Raw genomic sequence first — 23,702 nt, 5'->3', positions numbered from 1 at the left:
CTTTTTGAAAATGTCCCTAGGTGGGGAAAATCTGCTCACTCAGCCCCATGCCCTTGCTTGCACTTCCACACAGAGACTTTCTTTGGAAAGTCTGTAGGACTGTAGACCCTTTTTAAGCTTTCAGTTACGTGACGTGTGTTACAGCAAGGCTTGTGTTTCCATAGTCTGATGGGGAAGTAGAAGTTGATGCTCTTGGCCACTCTTCCTGTATGGGGAGAGAGCGGGCTACAACATTTGGCTTGCAATAGCATGGTGTACTGGTGTCCCAAACACAAAATGTGTGAGCTCCCTGTCTGAATGTTGGAGAAATGAAGATGGAGTCCTACCCAGCTGCATGGGTCTGGTTGCTTTTGATGGCATCAGTGCTGGCAAAACATAATTTCCCATAATTATGTCAAATCATACACAATGCTTATACTGTGAACTACAAAGCTTTTGTCCATTACTGCTTATTCAGCTGCTTAAAACCCTCTCCTTTTAATGTTCATGAAGCTTGGAAACAGCCTTCAGTCTGGTTGTTCACATTTTATTTAGGGCACTGAAAAAAATTTGGTCTTTTTGAAGAACTTGCTTCTATTCACCAAATTTTCTCCTGATGTGGAGGAAGCAGGAGATGGACTACAGGCCAGGGGATGGCTTAGCAGTACAGCATGAAAGTGATGTCTGTTAAAAGTCTGAGCACTGCTATTGATTTGTGTCCTTGATAAAAATCCCTAGTGATCATCCTTCCAGTTAGAGCTGCAGGCATGTAGTTTCCCCTCCTTCTGTATTACTGGACAATGTTCTTCTGGCTTTTGTGTTTTGTTTGGTTTTGTTTGGTTTTTTGTTTGTTTGTTTGTTGTTGCAATAAGTAATGGGTTTTTTCTACTATCAGAAGTTTTTCAGCATATGCTAAAAAAGTGCATGCATGAGAAAACAGGCTATGTGTGACTTCGCCTTGTGTGAAGAAAATATTGCATGCACAAGAAGTAACTGTGGAGATGAAATGCCTTAGTTTTACATGTACTGTATTAATTTGATTTTTGTTCAGTGCTATCAGCATGTGGCAGTCATGTTTACAAAGCACTGCCGAGTCAAATATCTTAGATGGATATTTTAAAATGTTGAGTACTTTCATAGCCACAGACCTTTGGAACTGCAATTGCTGAGAGAAGAGTGCTGCAGTTTGTGGGGGAGAGAATTTGATACTCCTTTCCAAGTACAGTGCTGCACATCTTCATTAGGAATGCTTTCTGCCCTCATTGAAGGGAGTCCCAACCTGTTGTTGAGTATAAACTGTTGCTGAAGTAGGTGGGATCCTCTGTCAGGGCAGGTTTAATCTCAAGCCAAATTCTTTTCCTTCTTTTCTGTCCTTTAGTGTCAACATGGTGCTGATGTGGACCAGTGGAGACACGTTCAAGACTGGTTACTTCATCTTGAATAAGGCCCCTTTCCAGTTCTCCATCTGTGGACTCCTGCAGGTTTTTGTGGACATTGCTATCCTATTGCAGGTTTACTTTTACAGGTACTACCCTCAGAAGCCCGTGTCTCACACTGGACATCCAGCCAGCACCAAGGCTCTGTGAGGCACTTAGCTGGACAGGTTGTAGGTCAATGGTGCTGCAGAGTTGGCTGTGGCAGTTCCTGCCTCTTACCCTTGTAAATAGTCCCATGTTGCCGAGTTGAAAGCAGATATGAGAATAAGGATTGAAAATCTGGCAGCACTTTCAGCTCAGGAGGTTTTATTTTAAATAACTTGCTCTGTTTTCAGACATAACTGTACAGAACGGTTTCTTGGTGGTGGGAGGGGCACTATTTTTTTGCATATGTACCTATGAGCCTTATCAATTCACAAAGTTTGTATATTTAATCACAAGGGCTGGATGGCTTGTGGTTTTAATGCTATTTAAGAATGTTACACCACAGAAATGGTAGGATAGTTTGTCTGAAACTTCTACCTATTTATATAATATGAAATCTGTACATTGGCAGGAAGTTTGTGATGAATCCTAGCATTCACTGTCTTCACGATGTAGGAAGAAGTATTGAAGAGCAAATGCAGGAGCTTTCTCTTTTCTTTAAGAAGGGTGTCTGGTGAGGAGAGGTCAGGGCAGGAGAGGTGAGCAGCCAGAAACTAACCAGTGTAAATGGCAGATGTTCAGCCCTGCTGTGAGTGTGGCAGGCAGAGACATCAAGTAGATGATGGAGGTGTGAGTATGAATGATGCTGGAGCCATGATCAGAGCAGGCACAGCCTGTCATGTGGTCAGCCAAAAGGAGGAGCTGACAGGAGACTACAGGTAACCTAGGCAATGGTGCTTTGAAATGATGGGGTTTGGGAACAGCCTACCTTGCACTTAGGTGGCAGCATTGCTCCTGCCACTGTGCACAAGCCAGAGCTGGGCTGTAGCAGAAACCAAGGACCCAGCAGATGCATGTTGCCAGTATTGCCAGGCAAGTATTTTTAGATGCTGATTTAGGCACAGTAGAAGCAACTCCACTTCCATTGCCTCAGAAGAGAAAGTGAAAAAGTGTGAGACAGAGAAAAGCCCTGTCTTATGGAGTGGAGTTAGAATCTGTCAGCTTGATTAGTTGAGGCTGAGATTCATGTTCATTTTGCTTAATGCCACACAAGAGCCTTTTTCTGTTCTGGGATGTTTCTTGCATTGACCCAACAAGGAAAGCATCCACTTTTTTATGTTGCTTAAGATCTTCTAGGCTCCTAGAAGAATCAGCATTCCCACTCAGAGGAAGTGAGAAAGCTGAAAGAGAGTTTATTTATAAGTGCAGATGTTGTCTATAATGGCTGTTTGCCAGTGACGGTCACTGTGCCCTGTCTGAGAACTGCACGTGTCTAGCAGCTGCAGGTGGTGTGGACCCATATGGGGCTGTGAGCAAACCTCTGGGCTTCTGCCAGTTCATGAGACTGCTCTGCTTGGTATGAGGCAGCCATAGCAGGACATTTAGTCACAGGAATTGCTATGCTTGTGCTGCTCTCCTCTTATGAACGCTCCTTCCCTCCTGCTGGGTGAATCCCATCTGACCATAGGCAAGGTGTTCAGAACTGGGACAGATTTTTGACAATCTTTTTTTCCTCCAAGATTAACCCAAGAGCTTGTGTTTTCTTACCAATGGCAGGAAGTCTGAGGTTTAGTAGCTTCAGTGTATAAATCAGATACTTCCCCTACCTGTTCTATTTGGGAACCTCACGGTTCTTCTTGACTGTTTTCCTAAGTAGCAATCTCTGGAGGCTGCAGCAGTGTTTTAGTGACACTGGGTTGGGAACATCCATCATAAGAGTGGGCTGTTCTGTGCTGCTTTACAGACTCACGCCCCTCTCACTCTCCAGGTAGCCCCAGGCTGACATGGGAGCTCCCACTGCACGTTCCATTTGGTTTTGGAGCATGCATATTGGTGGTGGAGGCCCAAACCTGCAGGCAGAAGTCATGCTCTGGGGCCAAGTTGTCCTGCCTTTTGGTGGGGGCACTGCTGGAGGTGAAGGGGCATCCTCAGGAGTCACTCCTTCCCCAGCAGATCCAGTCAGGTGTGAGTACTGCAGAGCCAAGGACAGCCACTGTTTCTGGGGGCTGGACACAGAATGCTCTGCCTGGGCACAACTCCACACTCTTTGTTTGAATCCATGTTCTTTTAGGCCGGAAGTGACCTTACAAAGATGATGTACCCTGCATGGCACACTATGAACATTTTGTTCCTCTTTTCTCCAGTGTTCTGGTTGTGTTACAGGAACATCTGGGCTTTTGTCTTTTTTAATTGAAAACCTGCTTAACAACTGGCTTCTCTGATATGCTGCTTCAATGAGGATTGTATTTTCTACTGTATGCAACCAAACGTTTTCTTCTGTGTTTTAAACGGCCTGAAGTTGTTTGTTTTTTTTAATAATTTGTAATGATCAAATTTTTGTATATGGTGGTCTTTTTCAAATATTCTAAGAAATGTCTCTTAAGAAATATACTTCTGTATGTTATAGCTTCACCTGGGAGTGCACACTTTTGGCCATGTCTTTGGCTTTGAACTAAGTTGATTACTGAAGATAAAACAATAGTTTTTTTTTTTCTTTTGGGACTCTTCCCTGGCAGATTATTGAGTCTGTCAACAATACCCAAACCAGTGAGCTCTGTGGATCAATCTCATTCACACTAGAGCTGCAAATGTTGGAAGAGAAACCAGTGAAACTGTATTTAAAGTAATCTTCTGTATGTGGCATTTAGCAAGGTAGGACTCTTGGCCAGGATACTCTTTAATTTAATGTTGCTAGATACTTTAGGAACAAATTGTTACAGAACAACATTTTGTTCTTTAGTTTTCAGGAAGTATCTGTATCACTTATCACCTCAGAGAATAAGAAATCTATTACTTGATATACATCTCTTTGATTGTATGGCACATTTCATGGAGTTTATTTTCTGTCAGTTGCAATGTTTTTTTTAAAATAAAATTTACCTAATATATATAAACTGCGGTGTTGCTTTGTTTCGTTCAGATATAAGATGTGCTTTTGAAGTCTTATTGTAGCTCTTCTGCTCTAGAGCACTGTTTGTAGGAATAATTAGCATGCAGTTTTCTCCTGGTGGTGGGTAAGCACAAGGCATAAATTTGCCTGAGGTCATGAAACACTAGAAGGATTCTGAATTTGTGTCCTCTGCACTTTCATACATCCTGGGGTAAACTTACCCTTATGATCACTTTCGTGCTTGTGATGCTCACAATAAAATCAAATTACTAACACACTATTATGTAGCTTTAAAAAAACCACACTGTATTCTGCAGATTGCATTATCACAGCTAACCACTCTGCTAAGAGGAGTCTTCCTTCCCTGTTCCTTCAGGATGGGAAAACAGCAAGTCAGGATAGTCAGGATCAGCCTTGTGGCCAATGTATGGCTGCTGGGCCCTGCTGGGCTGCTGTTGCAGGCTGTTCAGCTTGTTCAGCATGGGGAAACTTGGCTGTTGCTGCATGCAGTGGCTGTGGAAGCTTGAAAAGGGGACCTGGTGAAGAGAGAGGGCTGGGGACACAGGAGAGAAGGTTGGGAAAGGCAGGAGGAGAGACGTGGGAGAGACTCAGTTGTTCAGATACCAGGACTGAAAGGAGAGATTCCTGGAGGGGTGGGAGTGAATGAAAACCAGTATCTGGAAGGGCAAAGGTAGGTAAATCAGTGAAGTCTGGGTAAAGAAGGAGGAAGACAAGGGTGGAGACCAAAACCTGCCTGCTCTGTTACTGTCTGCAGGCAGTGAAGACCGCAGCAGGGCAATGGCCCACAAGAGCTGAGCCTGATCATTACTTGTAATGGCTGCACCATCCATCCCCAGCACTACTTGAGTTACTGCTGCTGCTCCGATACTCACTGAGGGCAAACTAATTGAGAGACTGGCCCTAAATGAACAACAAGGAGCCCCTTTAGTAAATGGGAGCTTTCCCAATCACCTCTGGATGCTGCAGCAGCCGTGACCTGCTGGTTGGTGCAGCGTTGGCCCCAGTCTCAGGGCAAAACTTTCATTTCTTCAGGGCAAGCAATGCTCTGTGCCACAGCTACATAGAGACAGATTTAATGGTTAGATGTTTGGGTGCATTTATCTACATAATTATATTAAATTCAAAACATTTCATTTAAGACAAAAGGCAAAGCTCAAATTCAGCACTGAGCAGTACAGTGAAAGTTGGCCCACAGGTGCTATTTGTCAAATTCAGAAATTTGGTTGTGATCCTCAGCTTAGGCTTGAGTGCCAAGAAGGCTTCAAGGACCTGACTGACATATGTAGCTTTGTTGGCTGACAGAAAACTGACAGAAAAAAGACATTGATGTGTAAGTCAACAATATGCCACTAAATAAACATACTGCCTAGATACCTGTGCCAAAAGCAGTAAATTAGGGACATGGGCTAGAACAAAATGTGAGGAACACCATGGAGCAGGGGCAAATCTCCCTTTAAACAGCCTTTCAAAGCAGCCAGGTCCCAAGTGGATGTCAGGGGCTGGAAATGCCCCAAGAGCAATCACAGCCTTAAGACTCGATACCCTCATTTTGTCCCATTTGTGTCCCAGTTTATGTGTATTTAGCTCTTGTAGGTGCTGGCTTAGCTGTGCTGGGAGACTGAGGGGCTTTGCTCAGCCTCAGGCCAGCAGAAGCATGCTGGATTTCTCTACCCATTAGACCCTCTATCAGCCTCTTTCCTCATTAGCCCCTTTCATACTCTCTAAGGCTGCAGCTTGTAGGTGCCAGGCTCTGTGAGAGCCAAGGGTACTTTGTCCCCCATGAAGCATCTGCTCTGAGGCTGCTACAGACCATGCCTGCTCTGGCCTTGCGTGACACCAGCCTCTGTCCAGCCTGATGCTGAAAGGATGATGCCAATGACACTTTTTTCTTACCCATAGTGCTTTTTCTTAATGGAGGCTGCAATGGTAAGAGATGGCTGTGCATATGTGCTGTATGAGCAGGAAGAGTTGTGTTTGACTTTGTGCCATTCCTTTTGACTTTGTCCCTTTGCCAGTTTCCACATCCTTAGCTCTCAAAGCTTTTCAGATTGTTGTTGTCAGCTGCCAGAATTCATATGTCCAGGCCCATGTGTGCTGCCACTGAGCCTTGTAGAACAGTCAGCTTTGCTCACGTGAGTTGTGAGTCTCTGTCCAATAAATGAGAGTAATTTTTTTTTTCTGTGGGGTAAAACCGATGTGCTACAGTCATGATTGTGTTTCAGAGAAACAGACACCTACCTGCTGCATGCAGACAGCAGAGTAGCACTTACTATAGCTAAATGGCCTCAAATCGTGTGTGCTGTGTCAAATAAAGACCCCAATAACCATACACAACAAAACAAACAGTTCACCAGTGGCTGATCAAAAGTAGTAAGCATCACTTATATCACTTATACACAACAACACTATGCTGTTTGAAACTTGCTCTCCTCTGGGTATCTTTTATGTCTGGCAATGTGTGCAATACAACTTCATCCAGCTTCCAAAAATAATCTTTTTAAAAGGTCCCTGGTTTATATTTGTTTTCTCATCTGTCATCTCAGTAGATTACATGAACTTTATTAAAAGACAGGCCTTGACTAACAGGCATAATGAGTGAGTTTTGTCACTTTATAAAGATCTGTGTCCTGGCATTAACATGTGCCTTTTGAGAAATACAAAGACCTCACTATTGTAGGCCAGTAGCATCTTGATGGAGCACAGCAATTCTTTTTCTACACAGCTGCAGAGCTGCAGCTAGCTGTCTTGCTGGTGGCTTTTTCATGCTGTGGGGCCACAAGCAGCATTCATTCAGGGCTACTTGCTGGCACTGCAAGCATGAAACTCAGTTCTGCAAGGATGTCTACTCCAATATGGCTCTTCTAAGAGTAAGCTAATGCTGTGGCTCATGCATGGGCCTCATCACCTTCAGGATATGTACTGTACACCCTCTATGGCACTGGCCATGATCACTGCATTCGCACCAGAGCTGTAGCACTAACCTGCACCTGGTGTGCAGGAACTAAAGTACCATAAAAGGTGAACTTGTGGCTTCATCTGATGAATCTATTCAGTCCCACCTGAAGACTGAGGACCTGAATGCCACCATAAAATGCAATGCTCAGCACCATGCCACACTTTTCTCTCCCCCCCATCTCTCACTTTGCTGGTTTGCATTCAGACAGCTGCAAAGCTGTTTCCCTGATACAAAACCTTCATAATCCTTATTGCAAGAAATCAGGATTAAAAAAAACCAATAAAATTGAACTCTCTTGAGTCACAGAAATCCAGTGCTGGTATTGCTTTCTCAGGAGTCTGAGTCATCCCACCAGCACCCTCTTCACCCTGCACAAGGAGCAGATGTGCTCCCACGGGTGAGCAGAGCCCTGGTGCATTAGAGTACATTCAGTTTGCTTGTAATTCAATACAGATGCAGGTTGGGAGAGCCAGATGCAGCCTGCAGGATAGGGGGCTCAGTTTTGCTCTCTCCATCTCTTGCAGGTCTCAGCAGTGAGTTGTGCAGCCTGGCCCAGGGACCTCACTGTGCTGTTCAGGGCTGTCTGGCCCAGTTATGGCTGCAAAGGAGCAGTCCCAGGGACCCTGGCATGGAACCCTGGCTTGGGGCACTGACATGCATGTCTTCACATCAGCATGGCAAAACACTGCCTTCCCCTGCACCCGAATCATCAGAGGCAGTCATTCAGCAACAAAGCTGCTAGTTTTTATTAAAATAAAGTGTAACGTTTTATTTTCCCTCCCTCCATTCCTACAAGGAATGGCTTAATACAGGAGTTTGCTAATGTATTGCAACATGCGCTGAGGCAAAAAAACCCCAAACCAGACAATTTCCATCTTCAATACATCAGTTTTTGTTCCCTTCCTGGGACAAGGATACGGAGGGCAACAGTGCATGGCTGTGATACAAATGGGAATGTAGGTACAAGAGGCAGTTGTGCTCCATCTCCCTCTGTCCCCTGATTATATCCCACCTGTAAGAGCACTGAAAGACCCACACAATGTGCTGACTTAGACCACCTACACAGCTCCTCCAAGGAGGGGGTTGGAGAACTCACAATGATAGCATCAGTAAGCAAACATGCAGATGCACCAGATGATTACTTTTCACTTTGACTAAAGTCTTTTGAGAATTCGGAAGATGAGCCAGAACAATAATTCTAATCTTTAAATTACAGGGTTGTATTTTTCTTAGGGAAAAAACCCAACAACACTGCAGTGGGCCAGAGCTCACTGAATGTGTGTCACTGACTTCACCTTGTTTGGGTTTGTACATGACTGCAGTCAGTGCAGCCACCACCACTGAGAAGATTACAAAGAGCTGGGAGTTGTTGCTGGTCTGACATCCTCCCCTTCTTGGGTTGCAAGTAGTTCAGGTTTAATTGTCTGTTAAACGCATTTTCTGATACACAAGAGACGGAAAGATTTAACAGAAAGTGGAGAAATGGCATAATTTATGAAGTTGTTTGTTATATTCAATTGTTAGCAAAGGAAAAAAAAAAAGAAAAGATAACATTCAGTACCATAGGAGGATTGCCTGATGTTCTGGGGCTAAGATACAAAGCTTAAGGTGGTAACTATGCATATTTAGTAAATAATGCATATTGCACTAGCACACAAGTCAGAGCTGGCAGCTGCCATCCCAGGCTGCATGGCCTGATCTGTAAAACAGGAAAACCCAGACCCCGGGAAAGCTGAAAGGATGTTGCTGTCCTCTCACCTTCACACCGTGGCTTGTCTGAGATTTTGTTCCTTGGTGGGGCTGCAAGAACAAATCCTCTGTACGTGGGGCGTCACAACATGGGGAGCCCCCTTGTTCAGGCCCTCCCATGAGCAGTGTCACCAAGGAGGCAGCATGCTGGCTGCACCCCCAAATGGCAACTCAGCACAGTCTGTGCTCCACATTACATTCTCCTGGCTGGTTATGTTCAATGGCTGCTCTTGAGGAACTGCAAAAAATACTTGTTCACTAGAAAAAGAAAAAAAAACCTATGAAAAGTGATGGAGCAGAGCTGTACTTGGTAAAGTTTCTAGGGGCACATTTTAGAGGGCCCTTAAGATCAAACATGGGTCTTTAGAGACAACCTTGTGTATTTCTGTCCTTCTTTTATGCAGCTCAGGAAGTTCTTGCAGAATTGTCTCCCCTTGTCCACTGGCACAAGCTTCTTGTGCTGCCAACATATGTCTTCTGCACTTCACTGTCAACAGCTTATTTTGGCTTCCTGGTCCACAGTGGGCTGACCCTCCTGCCCAGCAGCATCCAGGGGGAATGTTACACCAGGCTGCTGTGTACCGTCACCACCTGGGATTTTGGTGCTCTCTTTCATCTGGCGCATCTGCCTGCTTGCTGCCCGTTGCTGCTGCTCCTTCAGCTCACTGTAGGAACGGGAAAAGGTATGAAAAATGGACGTGACGGGGAAAGCCATCAGCAAAATCCCACTCAAGATACTGCTCAGAGCTACCACCTGTCCAGGGATGCTACGAGGCACCATGTCCCCGTAGCCAACCGTTGTCATGGAGATCACGGCCCACCAGTAACTGGCGGGGATGCTTGTGAATTCTTGTTTGGCTCCCAGTTCTCTCTCAGCCAGGTACACCAGTGGTGAGAATAGGGCCATGGCAACGCAAAGGAAGAGCAGGAGGAGCCCAAACTCCCTGGTGCAGCGGCGCACAGTGAGCCCCAGCGTCTGCAGCCCCAGCGAGTGCCGCGCCAACCGCATCACATAGAGTATGCGCAGAGCCCGCAGGAAGCGCAGCACCAGGCCCACTCGTTCCAAGTATTTGTTACCGGCTCCTCCTCCGGGCTTGCCGCTGGTTTTAGTGGATACCAGATCCACAACGAGAGAGATGTAGAAAGGCAAGATGGCCAGGATGTCTATGATGTTGAGCGGGGTTTTCAGGAAAGCACACTTGTCCTCTGCCTGGATGGATCGCAGCAGGAACTCAAATGAAAACCATGCCACGCACACCGTCTCCAGCACAAAGATGTCATAGCACTTCTGTGAGCATTCACCCTGGGGAGAAGGGGAGCAGGAAAGACAGAAAAAAGGGAAGGAAAAGATTTAGCCAGGGAGCTAAGCAAGGAAATGGAGAGTGGCAGTTCTTGAAGACAAGAACCGTGTGAAATCAATACAAATTGTGATGTACCAAAGTAAAGTCACTGCTGCTAAAAACAGCTGCAATGGACAACTAAAACCAGAGCTGCTAGCTGTATGTTTGACACCTGGACAGGTCGATGATGGTAAGGATTATCCCGAGGCTGTCAAGAATTTTGTGTGATGGTATCAGCTGTCAGCCAGACACCTCACTGCTGAAAGGCCAGTGGCTCACACCTCGTTTCTAACCAAGCCTTTAGTGCCCTTCAGAAAGGATTAGTATAGGATTCACAGAGTTTAATAAATGGGTAATTCTTCCCTTCCAGATCAATAACAAATTACTTATAAATGGCTGATAAACACCTATGGCATTTCATGTTATGTGCTCAGAGTCATCTATAATGTATTATTCACAGAATATGGAGTATTTTTAATATTACAGTGAATATTTACCAATACACTAACCCACTAGTTAGAAGCTTTTATAAAGTACTGATAAATGTAGGCATTTCTAAAAGAAAATGTAGGCATTTCTATTTTTCTACCATAAAAATAGAGTGTGGGTCTGGATAGGTAAGCATTTTTAATTACCTCACCTGTAACTAATGACCACACCATTGGCCCCAAGCTCATTGGCCCCACTGCTCATTAGCAGTGGAAGAGGTGCTTTTACCTGTGGACTCACTTCAAATGAAAATAAAAAAAAAAATAAAGAGAACACTGTTTCTTTAGTTTTGATACCTGTAAACAAGCCAGTCTTGATGCATTGGAGCATCAATAAGCAGTAATGGATGCTCTTTAATTCAACAGCACAAACACTAGGGCAATTTTCTAATACACCACTGTTAGTAACTCCAGTTGAATAATAGTCAACTTCTTTAAATAAAGAGATTTTTATGTGGACAATTATAGGGTTAATACTGTTTCCTCTGTAAATGCTCAAATTAAAGTTTTAATGCTTTTTGGGCTTTGAGCTAAAGGCAAGTGTGTATTTATTTAAGGGAAGTGTATATTGAATCGGTGAGCCAGTATGACTGAGCAGTTAATTAAAACTTTTGTAAGCAGGTAGGAATCCAAGCATTCTAGTGGGGTATGTGACTCCAACTGGATGCAAGAGATGTTAGGTACCAATATTAAACCTTGTTTTGCTTGCCTGTGCTAAATTATAGCAAAAAATATCACTCAAGAGTAGTCAGGCTGTGTCAACCAGGCCCCCATCTCACCACTGGAGAAGCTGAGAATCTGGCACATCTATAAACAGCTTTGTCTACGTGCCCACCAGAAGTGTCTCTTGCTAGGCAGAGCTGAGGAAATTTTTGCTGCACAACTCCACATCCTAACTTTATGCCTCTTTAAGTGTTTATGCACATTTTTTTCCCCGTTGTGAAAGAAACCAGCAAAGGAGTGATGAGACCTTTGCCCTCTTCTACAACAACAGCATTCCACAGAATGTTGGGGAGTGACTGCATACCCATTTTAAGGGCTGCTGCATTGCCAGCAAAAAGAGCAGTGTCATCACATTGAGTACAAAGCCCTGTGGTACCTCACCATAATAAACAAAATGCCAAGGCATCCTCCCATTTCACACTTAAGAAGACGGTGAGGCAATGACTAAAAGGTTTGTCAGTAGGAAAAAAATGTGAAAAGAAATACTCAGAGACAGCATTCACAGTCCTTGTATTAAACATGATGAAAAACATTTCTGTATTCCACTTTTCACTGGCATATGATGTACTTCCTACTGTCTCATAGGCAGGGTTATGCTGATATGGACAGAAAAATTCCCTGTCTCATTCAATCACTGTCAAGATTTTAAGCATATTGCAAAGAAGAAGGATTATCTTGTTTTACTAGTGTAGTAGCTCAGATAGCCTGTCTATAATTTCCTAATTCTGATAGGTGAGAAGACTAGAGAAGCTTAATTTACTTTTGCCTCACCAAACTAATTTGCTTATAAATAAGTATTTTTGTCATACATATAACACACAGGACAAAACATTTTGGTTTTAGGGGCTTTGCTCCCATCACAGCATAATTAAGTTGTATTGTCATTTAGTCAGCTGTTCAATCACTTCTCCCCACCTGAGAAGAATATGGAAAAAGAAAGGAGCCCCGTGGGTTGAAGTGGAAATAGATTTAATAAAATTGTAATTAAAAGGTAATATTAACACTAGTACACATAAAACACACTAAGTTATATTAAGCCCATACAGATGTGCACTCCCAGCAGTAAATGCTGGATGTCAAACACTGTGAGCACCACAGCTCCAGCAAAAGCTCGGCAGTCACAGCAAATGGGAGAACAGGCCTCTGGAGGAGAAGGATGGCCAGGACCCTCCAGGGACAGTGTCCATTGAGGAAAGAGACCTGTCCCCAGCTAATTTCTGATTTATGGTGAGCATTTGATGTTTATGGTATGGAATACTTCTGTTGGATGCTCTGGCCTTTGCTCCTCCTAATTTTAGCACTTGGCTAACTCTGAACTGCTAAAGACCTTGATTGCTATGGAAACCTGCATACTATGACTGGCCATGGACTGAAACATGTTTTGCCAGCTTTGTCCCAACCAATTGGGTGCTGCAGTCTTCTCAGAAATAGGGTTTTTCTGAATAGAGAATTGACCCTATGATTCTATCCCGGTGAAACCAGGACAGCTGTCAGGCTCTACCATCAGCTACAGAACCAAGATGCTTTTCACACCACCACAGAAATCTGGCTCTGTGAGCCAGAGCCAAAGGTCAAAAAGTCAGTGAAAGGACTCTGCCTGTGCCACTGTAACTTATCGTTTTTTCCAAGAAACCAGCCATCAGACTGTACTGTTCCAGAGCCTTGCTGTCTGGGAACCTCTCATCAGGATATGCTTGAGCTCACACCCAAGGGCAGATGATTTGCAGTTCCTGATACTTTCCTTGCACGTCCACAAAAGGATCAGGCAACGTTATGAAGCCAACATGTAGAATAATAGCTATGGCTTGAGCAAAGCAGCAGCAATGGCAAGAAGGAAAAAAACCCAATATACAAATTTACTTTCTCTGAAAGGTGCATGACTTCTTAGACCACCATGTATGGCAATTAAGATGCAGGCTGCCTTAAGAGACCTATCTGGCAGGAAGTGTTCTGGAGTCTGATGTGCATGTGTATCATTTTTGTGCCACTAAATGTTTAAGGAATGTCAGTGCAGCCTGTAGAGAATTTAGCCTTGTAATAGAGCTACAAAGACATTAAGGTGTTTAATAGCTAATTTCACACCTAACTGCCCTAGTGCTTTTGATTTGGTTCATAAGGAAAAGAAATTCTCCAAAGTCTAAGGTCTTTCTATTTATGAGTTTTGGTGTGGGAGCAAATAGGAAGGAAAATTGTCCCTCATTAATGGACTACCAGGGGAGAGGATGTTCAGAAGATTCTTTCTGCCCTCCCACACTCTTAACATGTTTATCCTCTATGGGTTCATGTCATGGTTTGAGCCTGGCCAATAACAAAGGACCATGCAGCCACTCACTCTCTCTCTCCCATTTCGAGATGGAAAGAGAAATCTACCTAAATCCTCGTGGGTCAAGACAGGACTATGAGAGTTCCACTCACCAATTACAGTCACAGGAAAAACAGATTAAACTTTGGGAAAAAAAAAATTTAATTTATCATTAATCAAATTAAAACAGAGCAAAGAGAAAAAAAAACAAACGATCTTAGTTACTTTACTCCACCCCTCCCTTCTTCCCAAGCCCAAATTATTTTGTTCTTGATGTCTCTACCTCCTCCCACCCAGCAGCATGGGGGGAGGCAGGGATTGGGTTTTACAGTCTGGACATCACAGGTTGTTTTCTGCTGCTTTTTCCTCCTCAGGGGGAAGGATGACTCACAGTCTTCCCAGTCTTCAATATGGGGTCCCTCCCATGGCAGAAAGTCTTTCACAAACCTCTCAAACATGAGTCCCTCCCACAAGGCACAGCTCCTCAGGAGCAAACTGCTTCAGTGCAGGCAGCCCACAGAGCCACAGCCAACTTTGGGAACAGTCACCTCCACTGCTGCAGGTCCACAACATCTACTCCATGATCTTCCGCAGGCTTCAGGGCCACAGATGCTCCAACAGGATCCTCCATGTCCTGCAGGTTCACAACATCTGCTCCGCCATGCTCCTTTGGGGTCTGCTCCACTGTTCTCCCCCATGATTTACAGGGGGACAGCCTGTAGTCTCACCATGGGATATAGGAAAAAATCTCTGTTCAAGGCACCTTCTCCCTCTTTGTGCCTTGGTGCCTCTGCTCTGGTATTGCTCTCTGGTGTTGCTCTCTCTTCTGGTGGTGTTCTCTCTCTCCTCTCCCTCTCCCCTGTCCTGCTCTTAATCACTGGGAGTTTACCCTTCTCCGATACGTTAATTACAGAGTCACACACCTTTTGTCCCTGATGGCCTGTGGCAGGGCTGGATATTTTTGAGCCAAGAGCTTTCAAAAGCTACTTAGAATCACAGAATGTCTTCGGTTGGAGAAGACTTTCAAGATCATCCTGTACAACCTTCGACCAACACTGAAAGTTCACCACTGAACAATGTCTCTAATGACCAGGGCCACATGCTGTTTAAATATCTCCAGGGTTGGTGACTCCACCACTTCCCTGGGTATACTATTCAAATGGCTGACAACACTTTCAGACAAAAATTTTTTCCTAATATCCAGGCTAAACTTCCCCTGGCTTAGCTTGCACCCATTTCCTCTTGTCACACACCACCAAGGAGCAGAGGCTGTTTCTCTCCTCACTCCAACCTCCCTTGAGGCAGCTGAAGAGAGCTCTAAGGTCTCCTCTCAGCCTCCTCTTCTCCAGACTGAACACCCCCAGCTCCCTCAGCTGCTCCTCACAGGACTTGTGCTCCAGGACCTTCATCAGCTTCATTACCCTTCTCTGGACACTCTCCAGCACTTCTCTGCCCCTCTTATAGTGAGGTGCCCAGAACTGAACACAGTACTCAAGATGCAGCCTCACCAGAGCTGAGTACAGAGGGATGATCACCTCCCTGTTCCTGCTGGCCACAGTGTTCCTAACACAAGCCAGGATGCCATTTGCCTTCTTGGCCCCCTGCACACACTGCTGGCTCATATTAAGTTGACTGTCAACCAATGCTCCCAGGTCCCTTTCCAAAGTTCTGCTTTCTAACCACACTTCCTCAAGTCTGTAGCTTAATCATGGGATTGTTATGATGCATGTGGAGGACCTGACATTTGGCCTTATTGAATTTCATACAATTAATCTTGGCCCATTGACTTAACCTGTCTAGATCTTTCCCACCCTTGGTGTCATCTGCAAATTTGCTGAAGGTGCATTCCATCCCCTCATCCAGATCATTAAGCCTCTCATAGGAGCCACTTCTGGGCTTCCCCACTACCAGAAATGGCACTGTATCAACCCAGAACAGTTTGCAAACCTACAGCTTCCTTATTCATGTCTCCAACCTTCCTGCAGAACTAGATCAAAACCACAATCTCAGGAGCAGCCTGACAACTTCTGCTCAGCTGAGCACAAGGGGCTTGGTAGCATCTGAAGCTTGAGTCATTCAATAAAGCAGAACAAAACTGGCATCTATCCCATCACTGTAGTGAAGAGCTGAAATGTACTCCATCCAGAGCTGACAGGGGATATTTGGCTTTTCTCTGCTCTTCTCATTATCCGCAGCTGACGGCAAACGTTATGAATGCAGAAATGTTTCCTTTCAGTGGAGTGATGTGCTCTGCTACACAGAGGTCACTTTAGTGGGATGAAACAAACCCCTCTTAGCTAATGCATAATTATCTTCACCAAAGTGCTCATTTTTCTCAGTATTGCTATTAACCTGTTGCAATCTGAACAAGCCAGGCTGTACCTGAAGCCTCAGATTCTGTATCTCAGAATAAGAGACTCTGAACAAGCTTTTAGAAAAGACCTGTGTGTCAATTAACCTGCCAGCAGCCTTTTTTTTCACTAATTAAATGTCTTTCTGTCCCCTGGACCATGTTTCAATATCCTCTAGGTATGACCTGTTATTATCCTCACATGAAATCAAAACAGGTGCAATAATAATGTGTTCCTTGCTCTTTGTGTTTTCCTTCAGCTGCAGCTGACTTTCCTCCCAATTTTTCACCCCTTGATTACAGCACTGTAAAAACCCCAAACTGAACCAAACCGATGTTTCTTTTTTTAAAGCTTTTAACTATGTAATTAAATCCAACCAGATGCTGTAAGTCTGCTTAGGGTTCTAGGTTTTTTTCCATTTAAGAGAACAAACCAAAAGTGTTCATAAAACACACACAGAGACGGAGAACAACAATCAAGAATTAACCAGCTGTTTGAACATGAGAAAAACAAATCCTAACAGAATTAAGATAGCACAATAGGCCTGTGTCTAATTTGTACGTTCTCTAATAAGGTCTGACTATACCAATGAGTCCATTATCAGCAAATTTGCAGATGACACTAAGCTGGGGGGGGAGTGTGGGTCAGCTGGAAGGCAGGAGGGCTCTGCAGAAGGACCTGGACAGACTGGAGAGTTGGGCTGATTCCAACGGGATGAGGTTCAACACGGCCAAGTGCCGGGTCCTGCACTTTGGCCACAACAACCCCATGGGGAGCTCCAGGCTGGGCACAGAGTGGCTGAGAGCAGCCAGGCAGAAAGGGACCTGGGAGTCTGGATTGCCAGGAAGCTGAACATGAGCCAGCAGTGTGCCCAGGTGGCCAAGAAGGCCAATGGCATCCTGGCCTGTATCAGGAACAGCGTGGCCAGCAGGTCCAGGGAAGGAATTCTGCCCCCGTACTCAGCCCTGGTGAGGCCACCCCTCGAGTGCTGTGTCCAGTTCTGGGCCCCTCAGTTTAGGAAGAATATTGAGGTTCTGGAGCAGATCCAAAGGAGGGCAACCAGGCTGGTGAAGGGACTTGAGCACAGACCCTATGAGGAGAGGCTGAGGGAGCTGGGGGTGTTCAGCCTGGAGAAGAGAAGGCTCAGGGGAGACCTCATCGCTCTCTACAACTCCCTGAAAGGAGGTTGGAGCAGGGTGGGGGTTGGTCTCTTTTGCCAGATGACTTTCAACAAGACAAGAGGGCATGGTCTTAAGTTGTGCCAGGGGAAGTTTAGGTTAGAAATTAGAAAGAATTTCTTTACGGAGAGGGTGATCAGACACTGGAATGGGCTGCCCAGGGAAGTAGTGGATTCTCCATCCCTGGAGATATTTAAAAAGAGACTGGATGTGGCACTCAGTGCCATGGTCTGGTAACTGCAGCGGTAGTGGATCAAGGGTTGGACTTGATGATCTCTGAGGTCCCTTCCAACCCAGCCAATTCTATGATTCTATGATCATCAGGGGGTCTCAGGTAACCGGCTGCTGCCAAGTGCCCGCCACCCCGTTCCGCGCCGCCTCCGCGCCGGGCTCCGCGGCCGCCGTCGGGCAGTGGGGCTGTTTCAGCACCAGGGACAGAGCCCCGGGGAGCAGCGGGCGGCTCTGCTGATGGGCACCGGGTGTGGGGAGGGGAAGGGACAGCGGCCGGGGGGGAGGGGACACGGGTGGGGACACGGGACACTCACGGGGACAAAGCGGTGGCGACTCAGTGAAACGTGAAAAATTAATTATGAGATACAGGCAACACAAACGTGAGAAATGAAAAAAATTAACAATGAGATAAAGGCAACTCAATCAAATTTATTTCATCGGATGTATTAGGAACGGCTCGTTCCGGATCACGGGTGTGAGCACCACTTTTAAAAACTGTGTTTCGATGTTTTTTTAGTTCCAGTTTTTTAACACGATGCTAACTGGTGTGCAGTTGTCCCGGCAGAGAGTTGGTGCTGCAGACATGCCCGGTGGCTGTGAGTCTGTGGCAGGCAGCTGGCCCCTTCCCTCAGCAATTACAAACTGCTCTTTACTTTCTGTAAGCAAAGTAGCTACTTCTCGTACTAAGTAATCATGATCTTCACCTTTTAATCTAATAGATGTATTTTTATTATTCCATTTTTGATCTAGTTTTATGAAACTGGAAAATTAGTTTTCATAACAATTTGACTTGTTTTCATCTTTTAGGGGTCTGAACAAAAAACAGCATGAATGGCAAACACAAAGGGCACTCCCATTGCACTTTTCTAGTATTATAAACCTAATATTAATTTTTTTTAATTGCATATAGCCATGTCAGTAAAATAAACAGTATCTTAGGCTTTTGATTACAAAAGGCAGTGGTGTTTTTTATTTTCCATAAAAATATATGGAAACAGTTGTTCCTTACAAGATAAGATATATATCTTTATTTATATGTGTACATATTCTCTTTCAAAAAGCAAGTAGATTTTTTCCTGTGCAGAAATAAGTATGGGGAAATATCTGCAGTTGCACAGAATTTTGGGGTCATATATTGATGTCAGCTCAGCACAAGAAAAAGAAAGAAGGAAAGTCTCTGTGAATAATTCTATGCAGTCACTTTAAAGTGAGTGTCCTTCACTAGTATTTATAGAAAGACAACTGCAGTATCTTTCTTCTGGAGAAACATTCTTTGTAGGACGTTCTTTTGGGAAAAGGAAAATTTAAAAAAACAAACAAACAAAAAAACCAAACAATAAAATGGTGTGACTGGGGTTCAAATCGAGCTGTACTCAATGCTCTGTATGGCTGTTCTAAAAATTGCAGATATCTTTCAGAAATAGTTTGGTTTGGCTTGCACGGTCCCTTTCACTGGTACTTCTCTGTACCTTGTCTCAGAAAAAACCTCCACTGTGTGTTTTGTGACTATCTGACCCTGACTTTGTCCTCTGGTCTCCTGAGAAAATACTCTCCTCTAGATTTCTGTAGGCTTTGATGCCATCTCCCTGTCTGGCATTAGAAGATGTTGAAAGTCAAAAGATCACTCTGCCCCAGTTCTTAAGTTGCTTTGTACATAGAATTTTGTATGGTCAGCAACTCCACAGTTCTTTCAAGATTTTAATGCTGTTCACTTGACTCCTATAGTAAAGATTTCCCTTCCTGCCAAGACTGTATATCAAAGAAAAAACCTAGCCTAAATATGAGAGGCACTGCATACAAAACCACTTATGTAAGCTTTAAAAAAAAAAAAGACATTTCTAAAATAGTATTTTTGTTCTCTTCCACTTATGTCTTGTTACTTGAGCCATTACTTGGGTCATTATTTCAAACATTTCTCTGTGCACATCCTATCAAACTCTTTTTTAACAATGTGGAACTTGAAATTCAGATGCCATTCAGGCCTTGGCTCCACAGATCAGCATGAAGAGACCACCAAAGTCTCTGAGGCTGCTACAGAAGCTCTACCCACAGCCTGGGCACAGTGCTGCAGAGAATGACAGTCCCCAGCCCAGTGTTCCTCTTGGATTTGGGCATGAGGCTGAGCCACCTGTTTCAATGAACATCTAATGGGAAATTCAGAAGATAGATCCCCACTTCTAATTATTCAGCTGCTCAACACTTGGAGTGCTTGCCCACTGTCTTGGGTGAGACCCAGCTTCTGCTCCTATGCTGGTGGGATGGATGCCTGCACCTGGCTCTGTCCCTTCAGGGACTTCCTGAAGCACTGGGTGCTGGGTCATTTCCCTCTCTCATCCCAATTATCGCAGTGAAGTGAAGAAGCCTTCCCTAAAAAACATTACAGCAAAGCAATGTTCCCAGAAGCATGCCTACCTAACAAAACCCAAAGATTTTGCTCCCAGTGGCACTTTTGGATGAAAAGCAATTTTCTGAAGAAAAGTCATTTTCTGCTGAAAGCATCCAGCGAATTTTCACAGCAAGGAGGAGTGCATGACTCTTGTGATGTGACCCACTGCTGGAATAGCAGCATCACATCCTGCCCTCAGGCATGTGCACTCTCCTCTCACCACTGACCACCTACAGACTTGGTGATCATAATTCAGCACATTTGCCATTAAATCTAGGGTCAGGCTGATCTCCTCTGAGTATTTCTTACAGTCCTGAGCAAGATGATTCAGCTACTGCACAGTCTGTCCTCAAAGCTGTCTGGCTGTGAATTCAAAGTAAGGGTTTCTGTCTTTAAAGTCACCAAGGGGCCATGAAAGAGCCCTCTGCTTCTTGCTGTAGACAGTTTGATCTGTAACTAGAGCTTCGTTTCTGCTTCATCTCCAGCCCTGCTGCTATAAAAGGTAACCAGAGTCTTGCCTTCACTCCCCACTGAAGGGGGTTGTCACTAGCAGTTTGCAGTCACATTATGGACACAAGATAGCTCTTCAATGATTATTCCTGTACAACTTGTTTTGTTGAAGAAAAGGGGCAAGGAAGTGGGAAGGAGCTATATTTATTTGAGACTTATCTCTCTGGATTTCCTTTGATTCTGAAGCAGCAGAGGCCTAAACCACACCTTTTCAAAACCTCATTTTTGTTCTTCCTGTGAAGCTGCAATAAACACGGAGCACCAACTGAAAGAAGGGAGATGCCAAAAGACCATGGCAAGTGCTGGAACGTAGCTTCAGGGTGTGCTAAAATCCACAACCAGAGTCTATTGGGCTTGTACAATTACATGCAAGGCTGTTCAGTTGCAGTCACATAGCAAGGGGTTACTGAGATATAACTACCTGCATGACTTTCATTTCTATCTCCAATTGCTCCTCTGACATCTAACTATAAAGCCAAAGGGCTATATTTACAGAAATCTCAGAAAAGGCTCTGGGAGGGAAGAGCAGACCACGTGCATGAGGAATTTACCTGTGCACTGTGGTAGCCTAAATAGATGGGAGATGTGTAGACTAAAGAGAGGGTAGAAACAAATGCCACCCTGTCCCCTGCAAATGCCATAGATGTCTTAACAACTGTAACTGCAAGGATTTGGTATATACACCTGAGTCATGGAGAAGTACACAAATACAGGATTTGGTCACCTACCTACCTACCAGGTAGGACTGTTGCAATCCCAAGGCTGTCCTCCATTTCCCTACCTTTTTCACTTACTTCCCTTGCCACAGGCAGATAAATGCTTCAGTCCACCCTCCTGCTTCTTTTTGTCCCAGAAGAGTTGTTGGGAAGAATGGAAAGCAGGTGTAATGCAGATGCACAAAATGCCCTCTCATTAATATCTTCTTCTCAACCAGGTTTTCTCTCACCTGCTTCCACTTTTTGCACACACTTGTCTCAAAGCAACACACTTCTCCAAAGCCTTTTGCAGCTATAGCAGTGATAAAAGGAAGATCAGGGAAATGTGGGCCCTCTCCTAAGGGAAACAAGAATCCTGGTCTTGTGGCATATGGAGAAGGCTGAGTTACTCAGTGACTTTTTTGCCTCACTCTTCACCAGCAAGAGCTCTGGCCACACCACCCAAGTTGCAGAAGGCAAATGCATGGATTAGGAGAAGGAAAATCCACCCACTGGAGAAGAGCAGGTCTGAGACCATTTAAAGAACACAAAACTTGAGGTTCCATGGAACCTCAAGAGATCCATCCAGATTTAGAAGCTCCAGAGGGATCTGGCAGATGAAGCTGCAAAACCACTGTGCACCATATTTGAAAGGTCATGGCAATCAAGTCAAGTTCCCATTGACTGGAAAAGAGGAAACAACCCCCATTTTCAAAAAAGGGAAAAAAGGAAGAGCTGGGGAACTACAGGCCAGTCAGTCTCACTTCTGTGCCCAGCATGATCATTGAGCAGAGGCTCCTGAAGGCTCTGCTAAGGCACATGGCAAACATGGAGGTGGTTGGTGGAAACCAACATGGCTTCACCAATCATGCCTGACAAATATGGTGATTTTTTATGGTGGAGTGACAGCATCAGTGGACAAAGGGAGAGCAAATTATGTCATCTACCTGGACTTAGGCAAAGTCTTTGACAGTGTCCTACATCTTGGTCTCTAAACTGGAAATACATGTAATCAATGGATGTACCACTCGGTGGGATAAGGAATTGGCTGGATGGCCACACTCAAAAGAGGTGCGGTCAATGGCTTGATGTCCTAATGGAGACCAGTGATGAGTGGAGTTCCTCAAGGATCAGTACTGGGGCTGATGCAGTTTAACATCTTTGTTAGACACATGGACAGTGGAATTGAGTGCATCCTCAGCAAGATTGCTGATGACACCAAGCTGTGTCATCAACACACTGGAGAGAAGGGATGCCACTCAGAGACAGGCTTGACAGGTGGGCCCATGCCAACCTCATGAAGTTCAACAAGTGTAAGGTCCTGCACTTGAGCTGGGGCAATCCCAAGCACAAATATAGGTTGGGCAGAGAATGAATTGAGAACATCCCTGAGGAATAAAGGACTTGGGGGAGTGTTTGTTGATGAGAAACTCAGCATGAACCGGCAACATGCACTTTCAACCCAGGAAGCCAATCATATCCTGGGCTGCACCAAAATAATCATGGCCAGCAGGTTAAGGGAGGTGACTCTCCCACTCTATTCTGTTCTGGACCCCACCTGTGTCCAGTTCTGGAGCCTTCAACACAAGCTGGACATGAAGATGTTGGAGTGAGTCCAAAGAAGGGCCATGAAGATGATCAGAGGTCTGGAGCACCTTTTTCTATGAAGACAGGCTGAAAGAGTTGGGGTTGTTAAGTCTGGATAAGAGAAGGCGGCAAGGAGACCTTATGGCAGCCTTCCAGAAAAGCTGAGGAGGGATTATTTATAAGAGCATGTAGTGACAGGACAAGGAGTAAGGACTTGAAACTGGAAGAGGGTAGATTTAGGTCAGCCATTAGGAAGAAATTCTTTTCTGTGAGGGTGGTGGTGAGACACTGGAAGAGGTTGCCTAGGGATGCTGTGGATGCCCCCTCCCTGGTCAAGGCCAGGCTGGATGAGGCTTAGAGTAATCTGGTCGAGTGTGAGGTGTCCCTGCTTATGCAGTTGTTTTGGAACTAGGTGATTTTTATGGTGCCCTTCACCTGAAACCATTCTATGATTTGTTAGAGGGAAGAAAATGTTTTCTAGCTCTACTTCATGGTAAGCAACCAAAACCTATAATTTGCAAGAAGCAAGGAATACATAGAGAATAAACCAGACCATACCTTTGAAATGGATCACTATCAACTTGCCATCAACATTTTACCATCAACATTTTCAGATGCCTATCAGGAACAGTACAGTACCTGACCCAGAGAGGGTGGAGGGGGATATAAAGACATTAAAACTTCTCAGACTCTGAGACTGCAGCTGGGAGCAGCTTGAGGGAAGACTACATGCTTC

General features: G+C 44.8%; 2 protein-coding genes across 6 annotated transcripts in view; one reads left to right on the top strand and one right to left on the bottom strand.

Annotated features, from left to right (window-relative positions):
• SLC66A2 (solute carrier family 66 member 2) overlaps positions 1–3,499 on the top strand; it is a 49,657-nt gene extending 46,158 nt beyond the window's left edge. For all 5 annotated transcript variants that reach the window (XM_030446028.1, XM_030446027.1, XM_030446026.1 and 2 more), the window contains one exon: positions 1,358–3,499. In XM_030446028.1, coding sequence (XP_030301888.1) covers positions 1,358–1,565 — 208 coding nt within the window. In that variant the 3' untranslated portion in view covers positions 1,566–3,499. The remainder of the gene's footprint in view (positions 1–1,357) is intronic.
• A 5,888-nt stretch (positions 3,500–9,387) lies between these two features.
• The window catches only part of KCNG2 (potassium voltage-gated channel modifier subfamily G member 2), a 62,282-nt gene continuing 47,967 nt past the window's right edge, over positions 9,388–23,702 (bottom strand). Inside the window, exon 6 of the mRNA XM_030445424.1 lies at positions 9,388–10,478. Within this exon, the coding sequence (XP_030301284.1) occupies positions 9,666–10,478 (813 nt within the window). The 3' untranslated portion in view covers positions 9,388–9,665. The remainder of the gene's footprint in view (positions 10,479–23,702) is intronic.

The sequence above is a fragment of the Calypte anna genome, chromosome 2, assembly GCF_003957555.1.
Source record: "Calypte anna isolate BGI_N300 chromosome 2, bCalAnn1_v1.p, whole genome shotgun sequence".
Classification (NCBI taxonomy): domain Eukaryota; kingdom Metazoa; phylum Chordata; class Aves; order Apodiformes; family Trochilidae; genus Calypte; species Calypte anna.
Note: the sequence above shows the minus strand (reverse complement) of the source record. Positions and strands in the feature narration are given on the sequence as shown.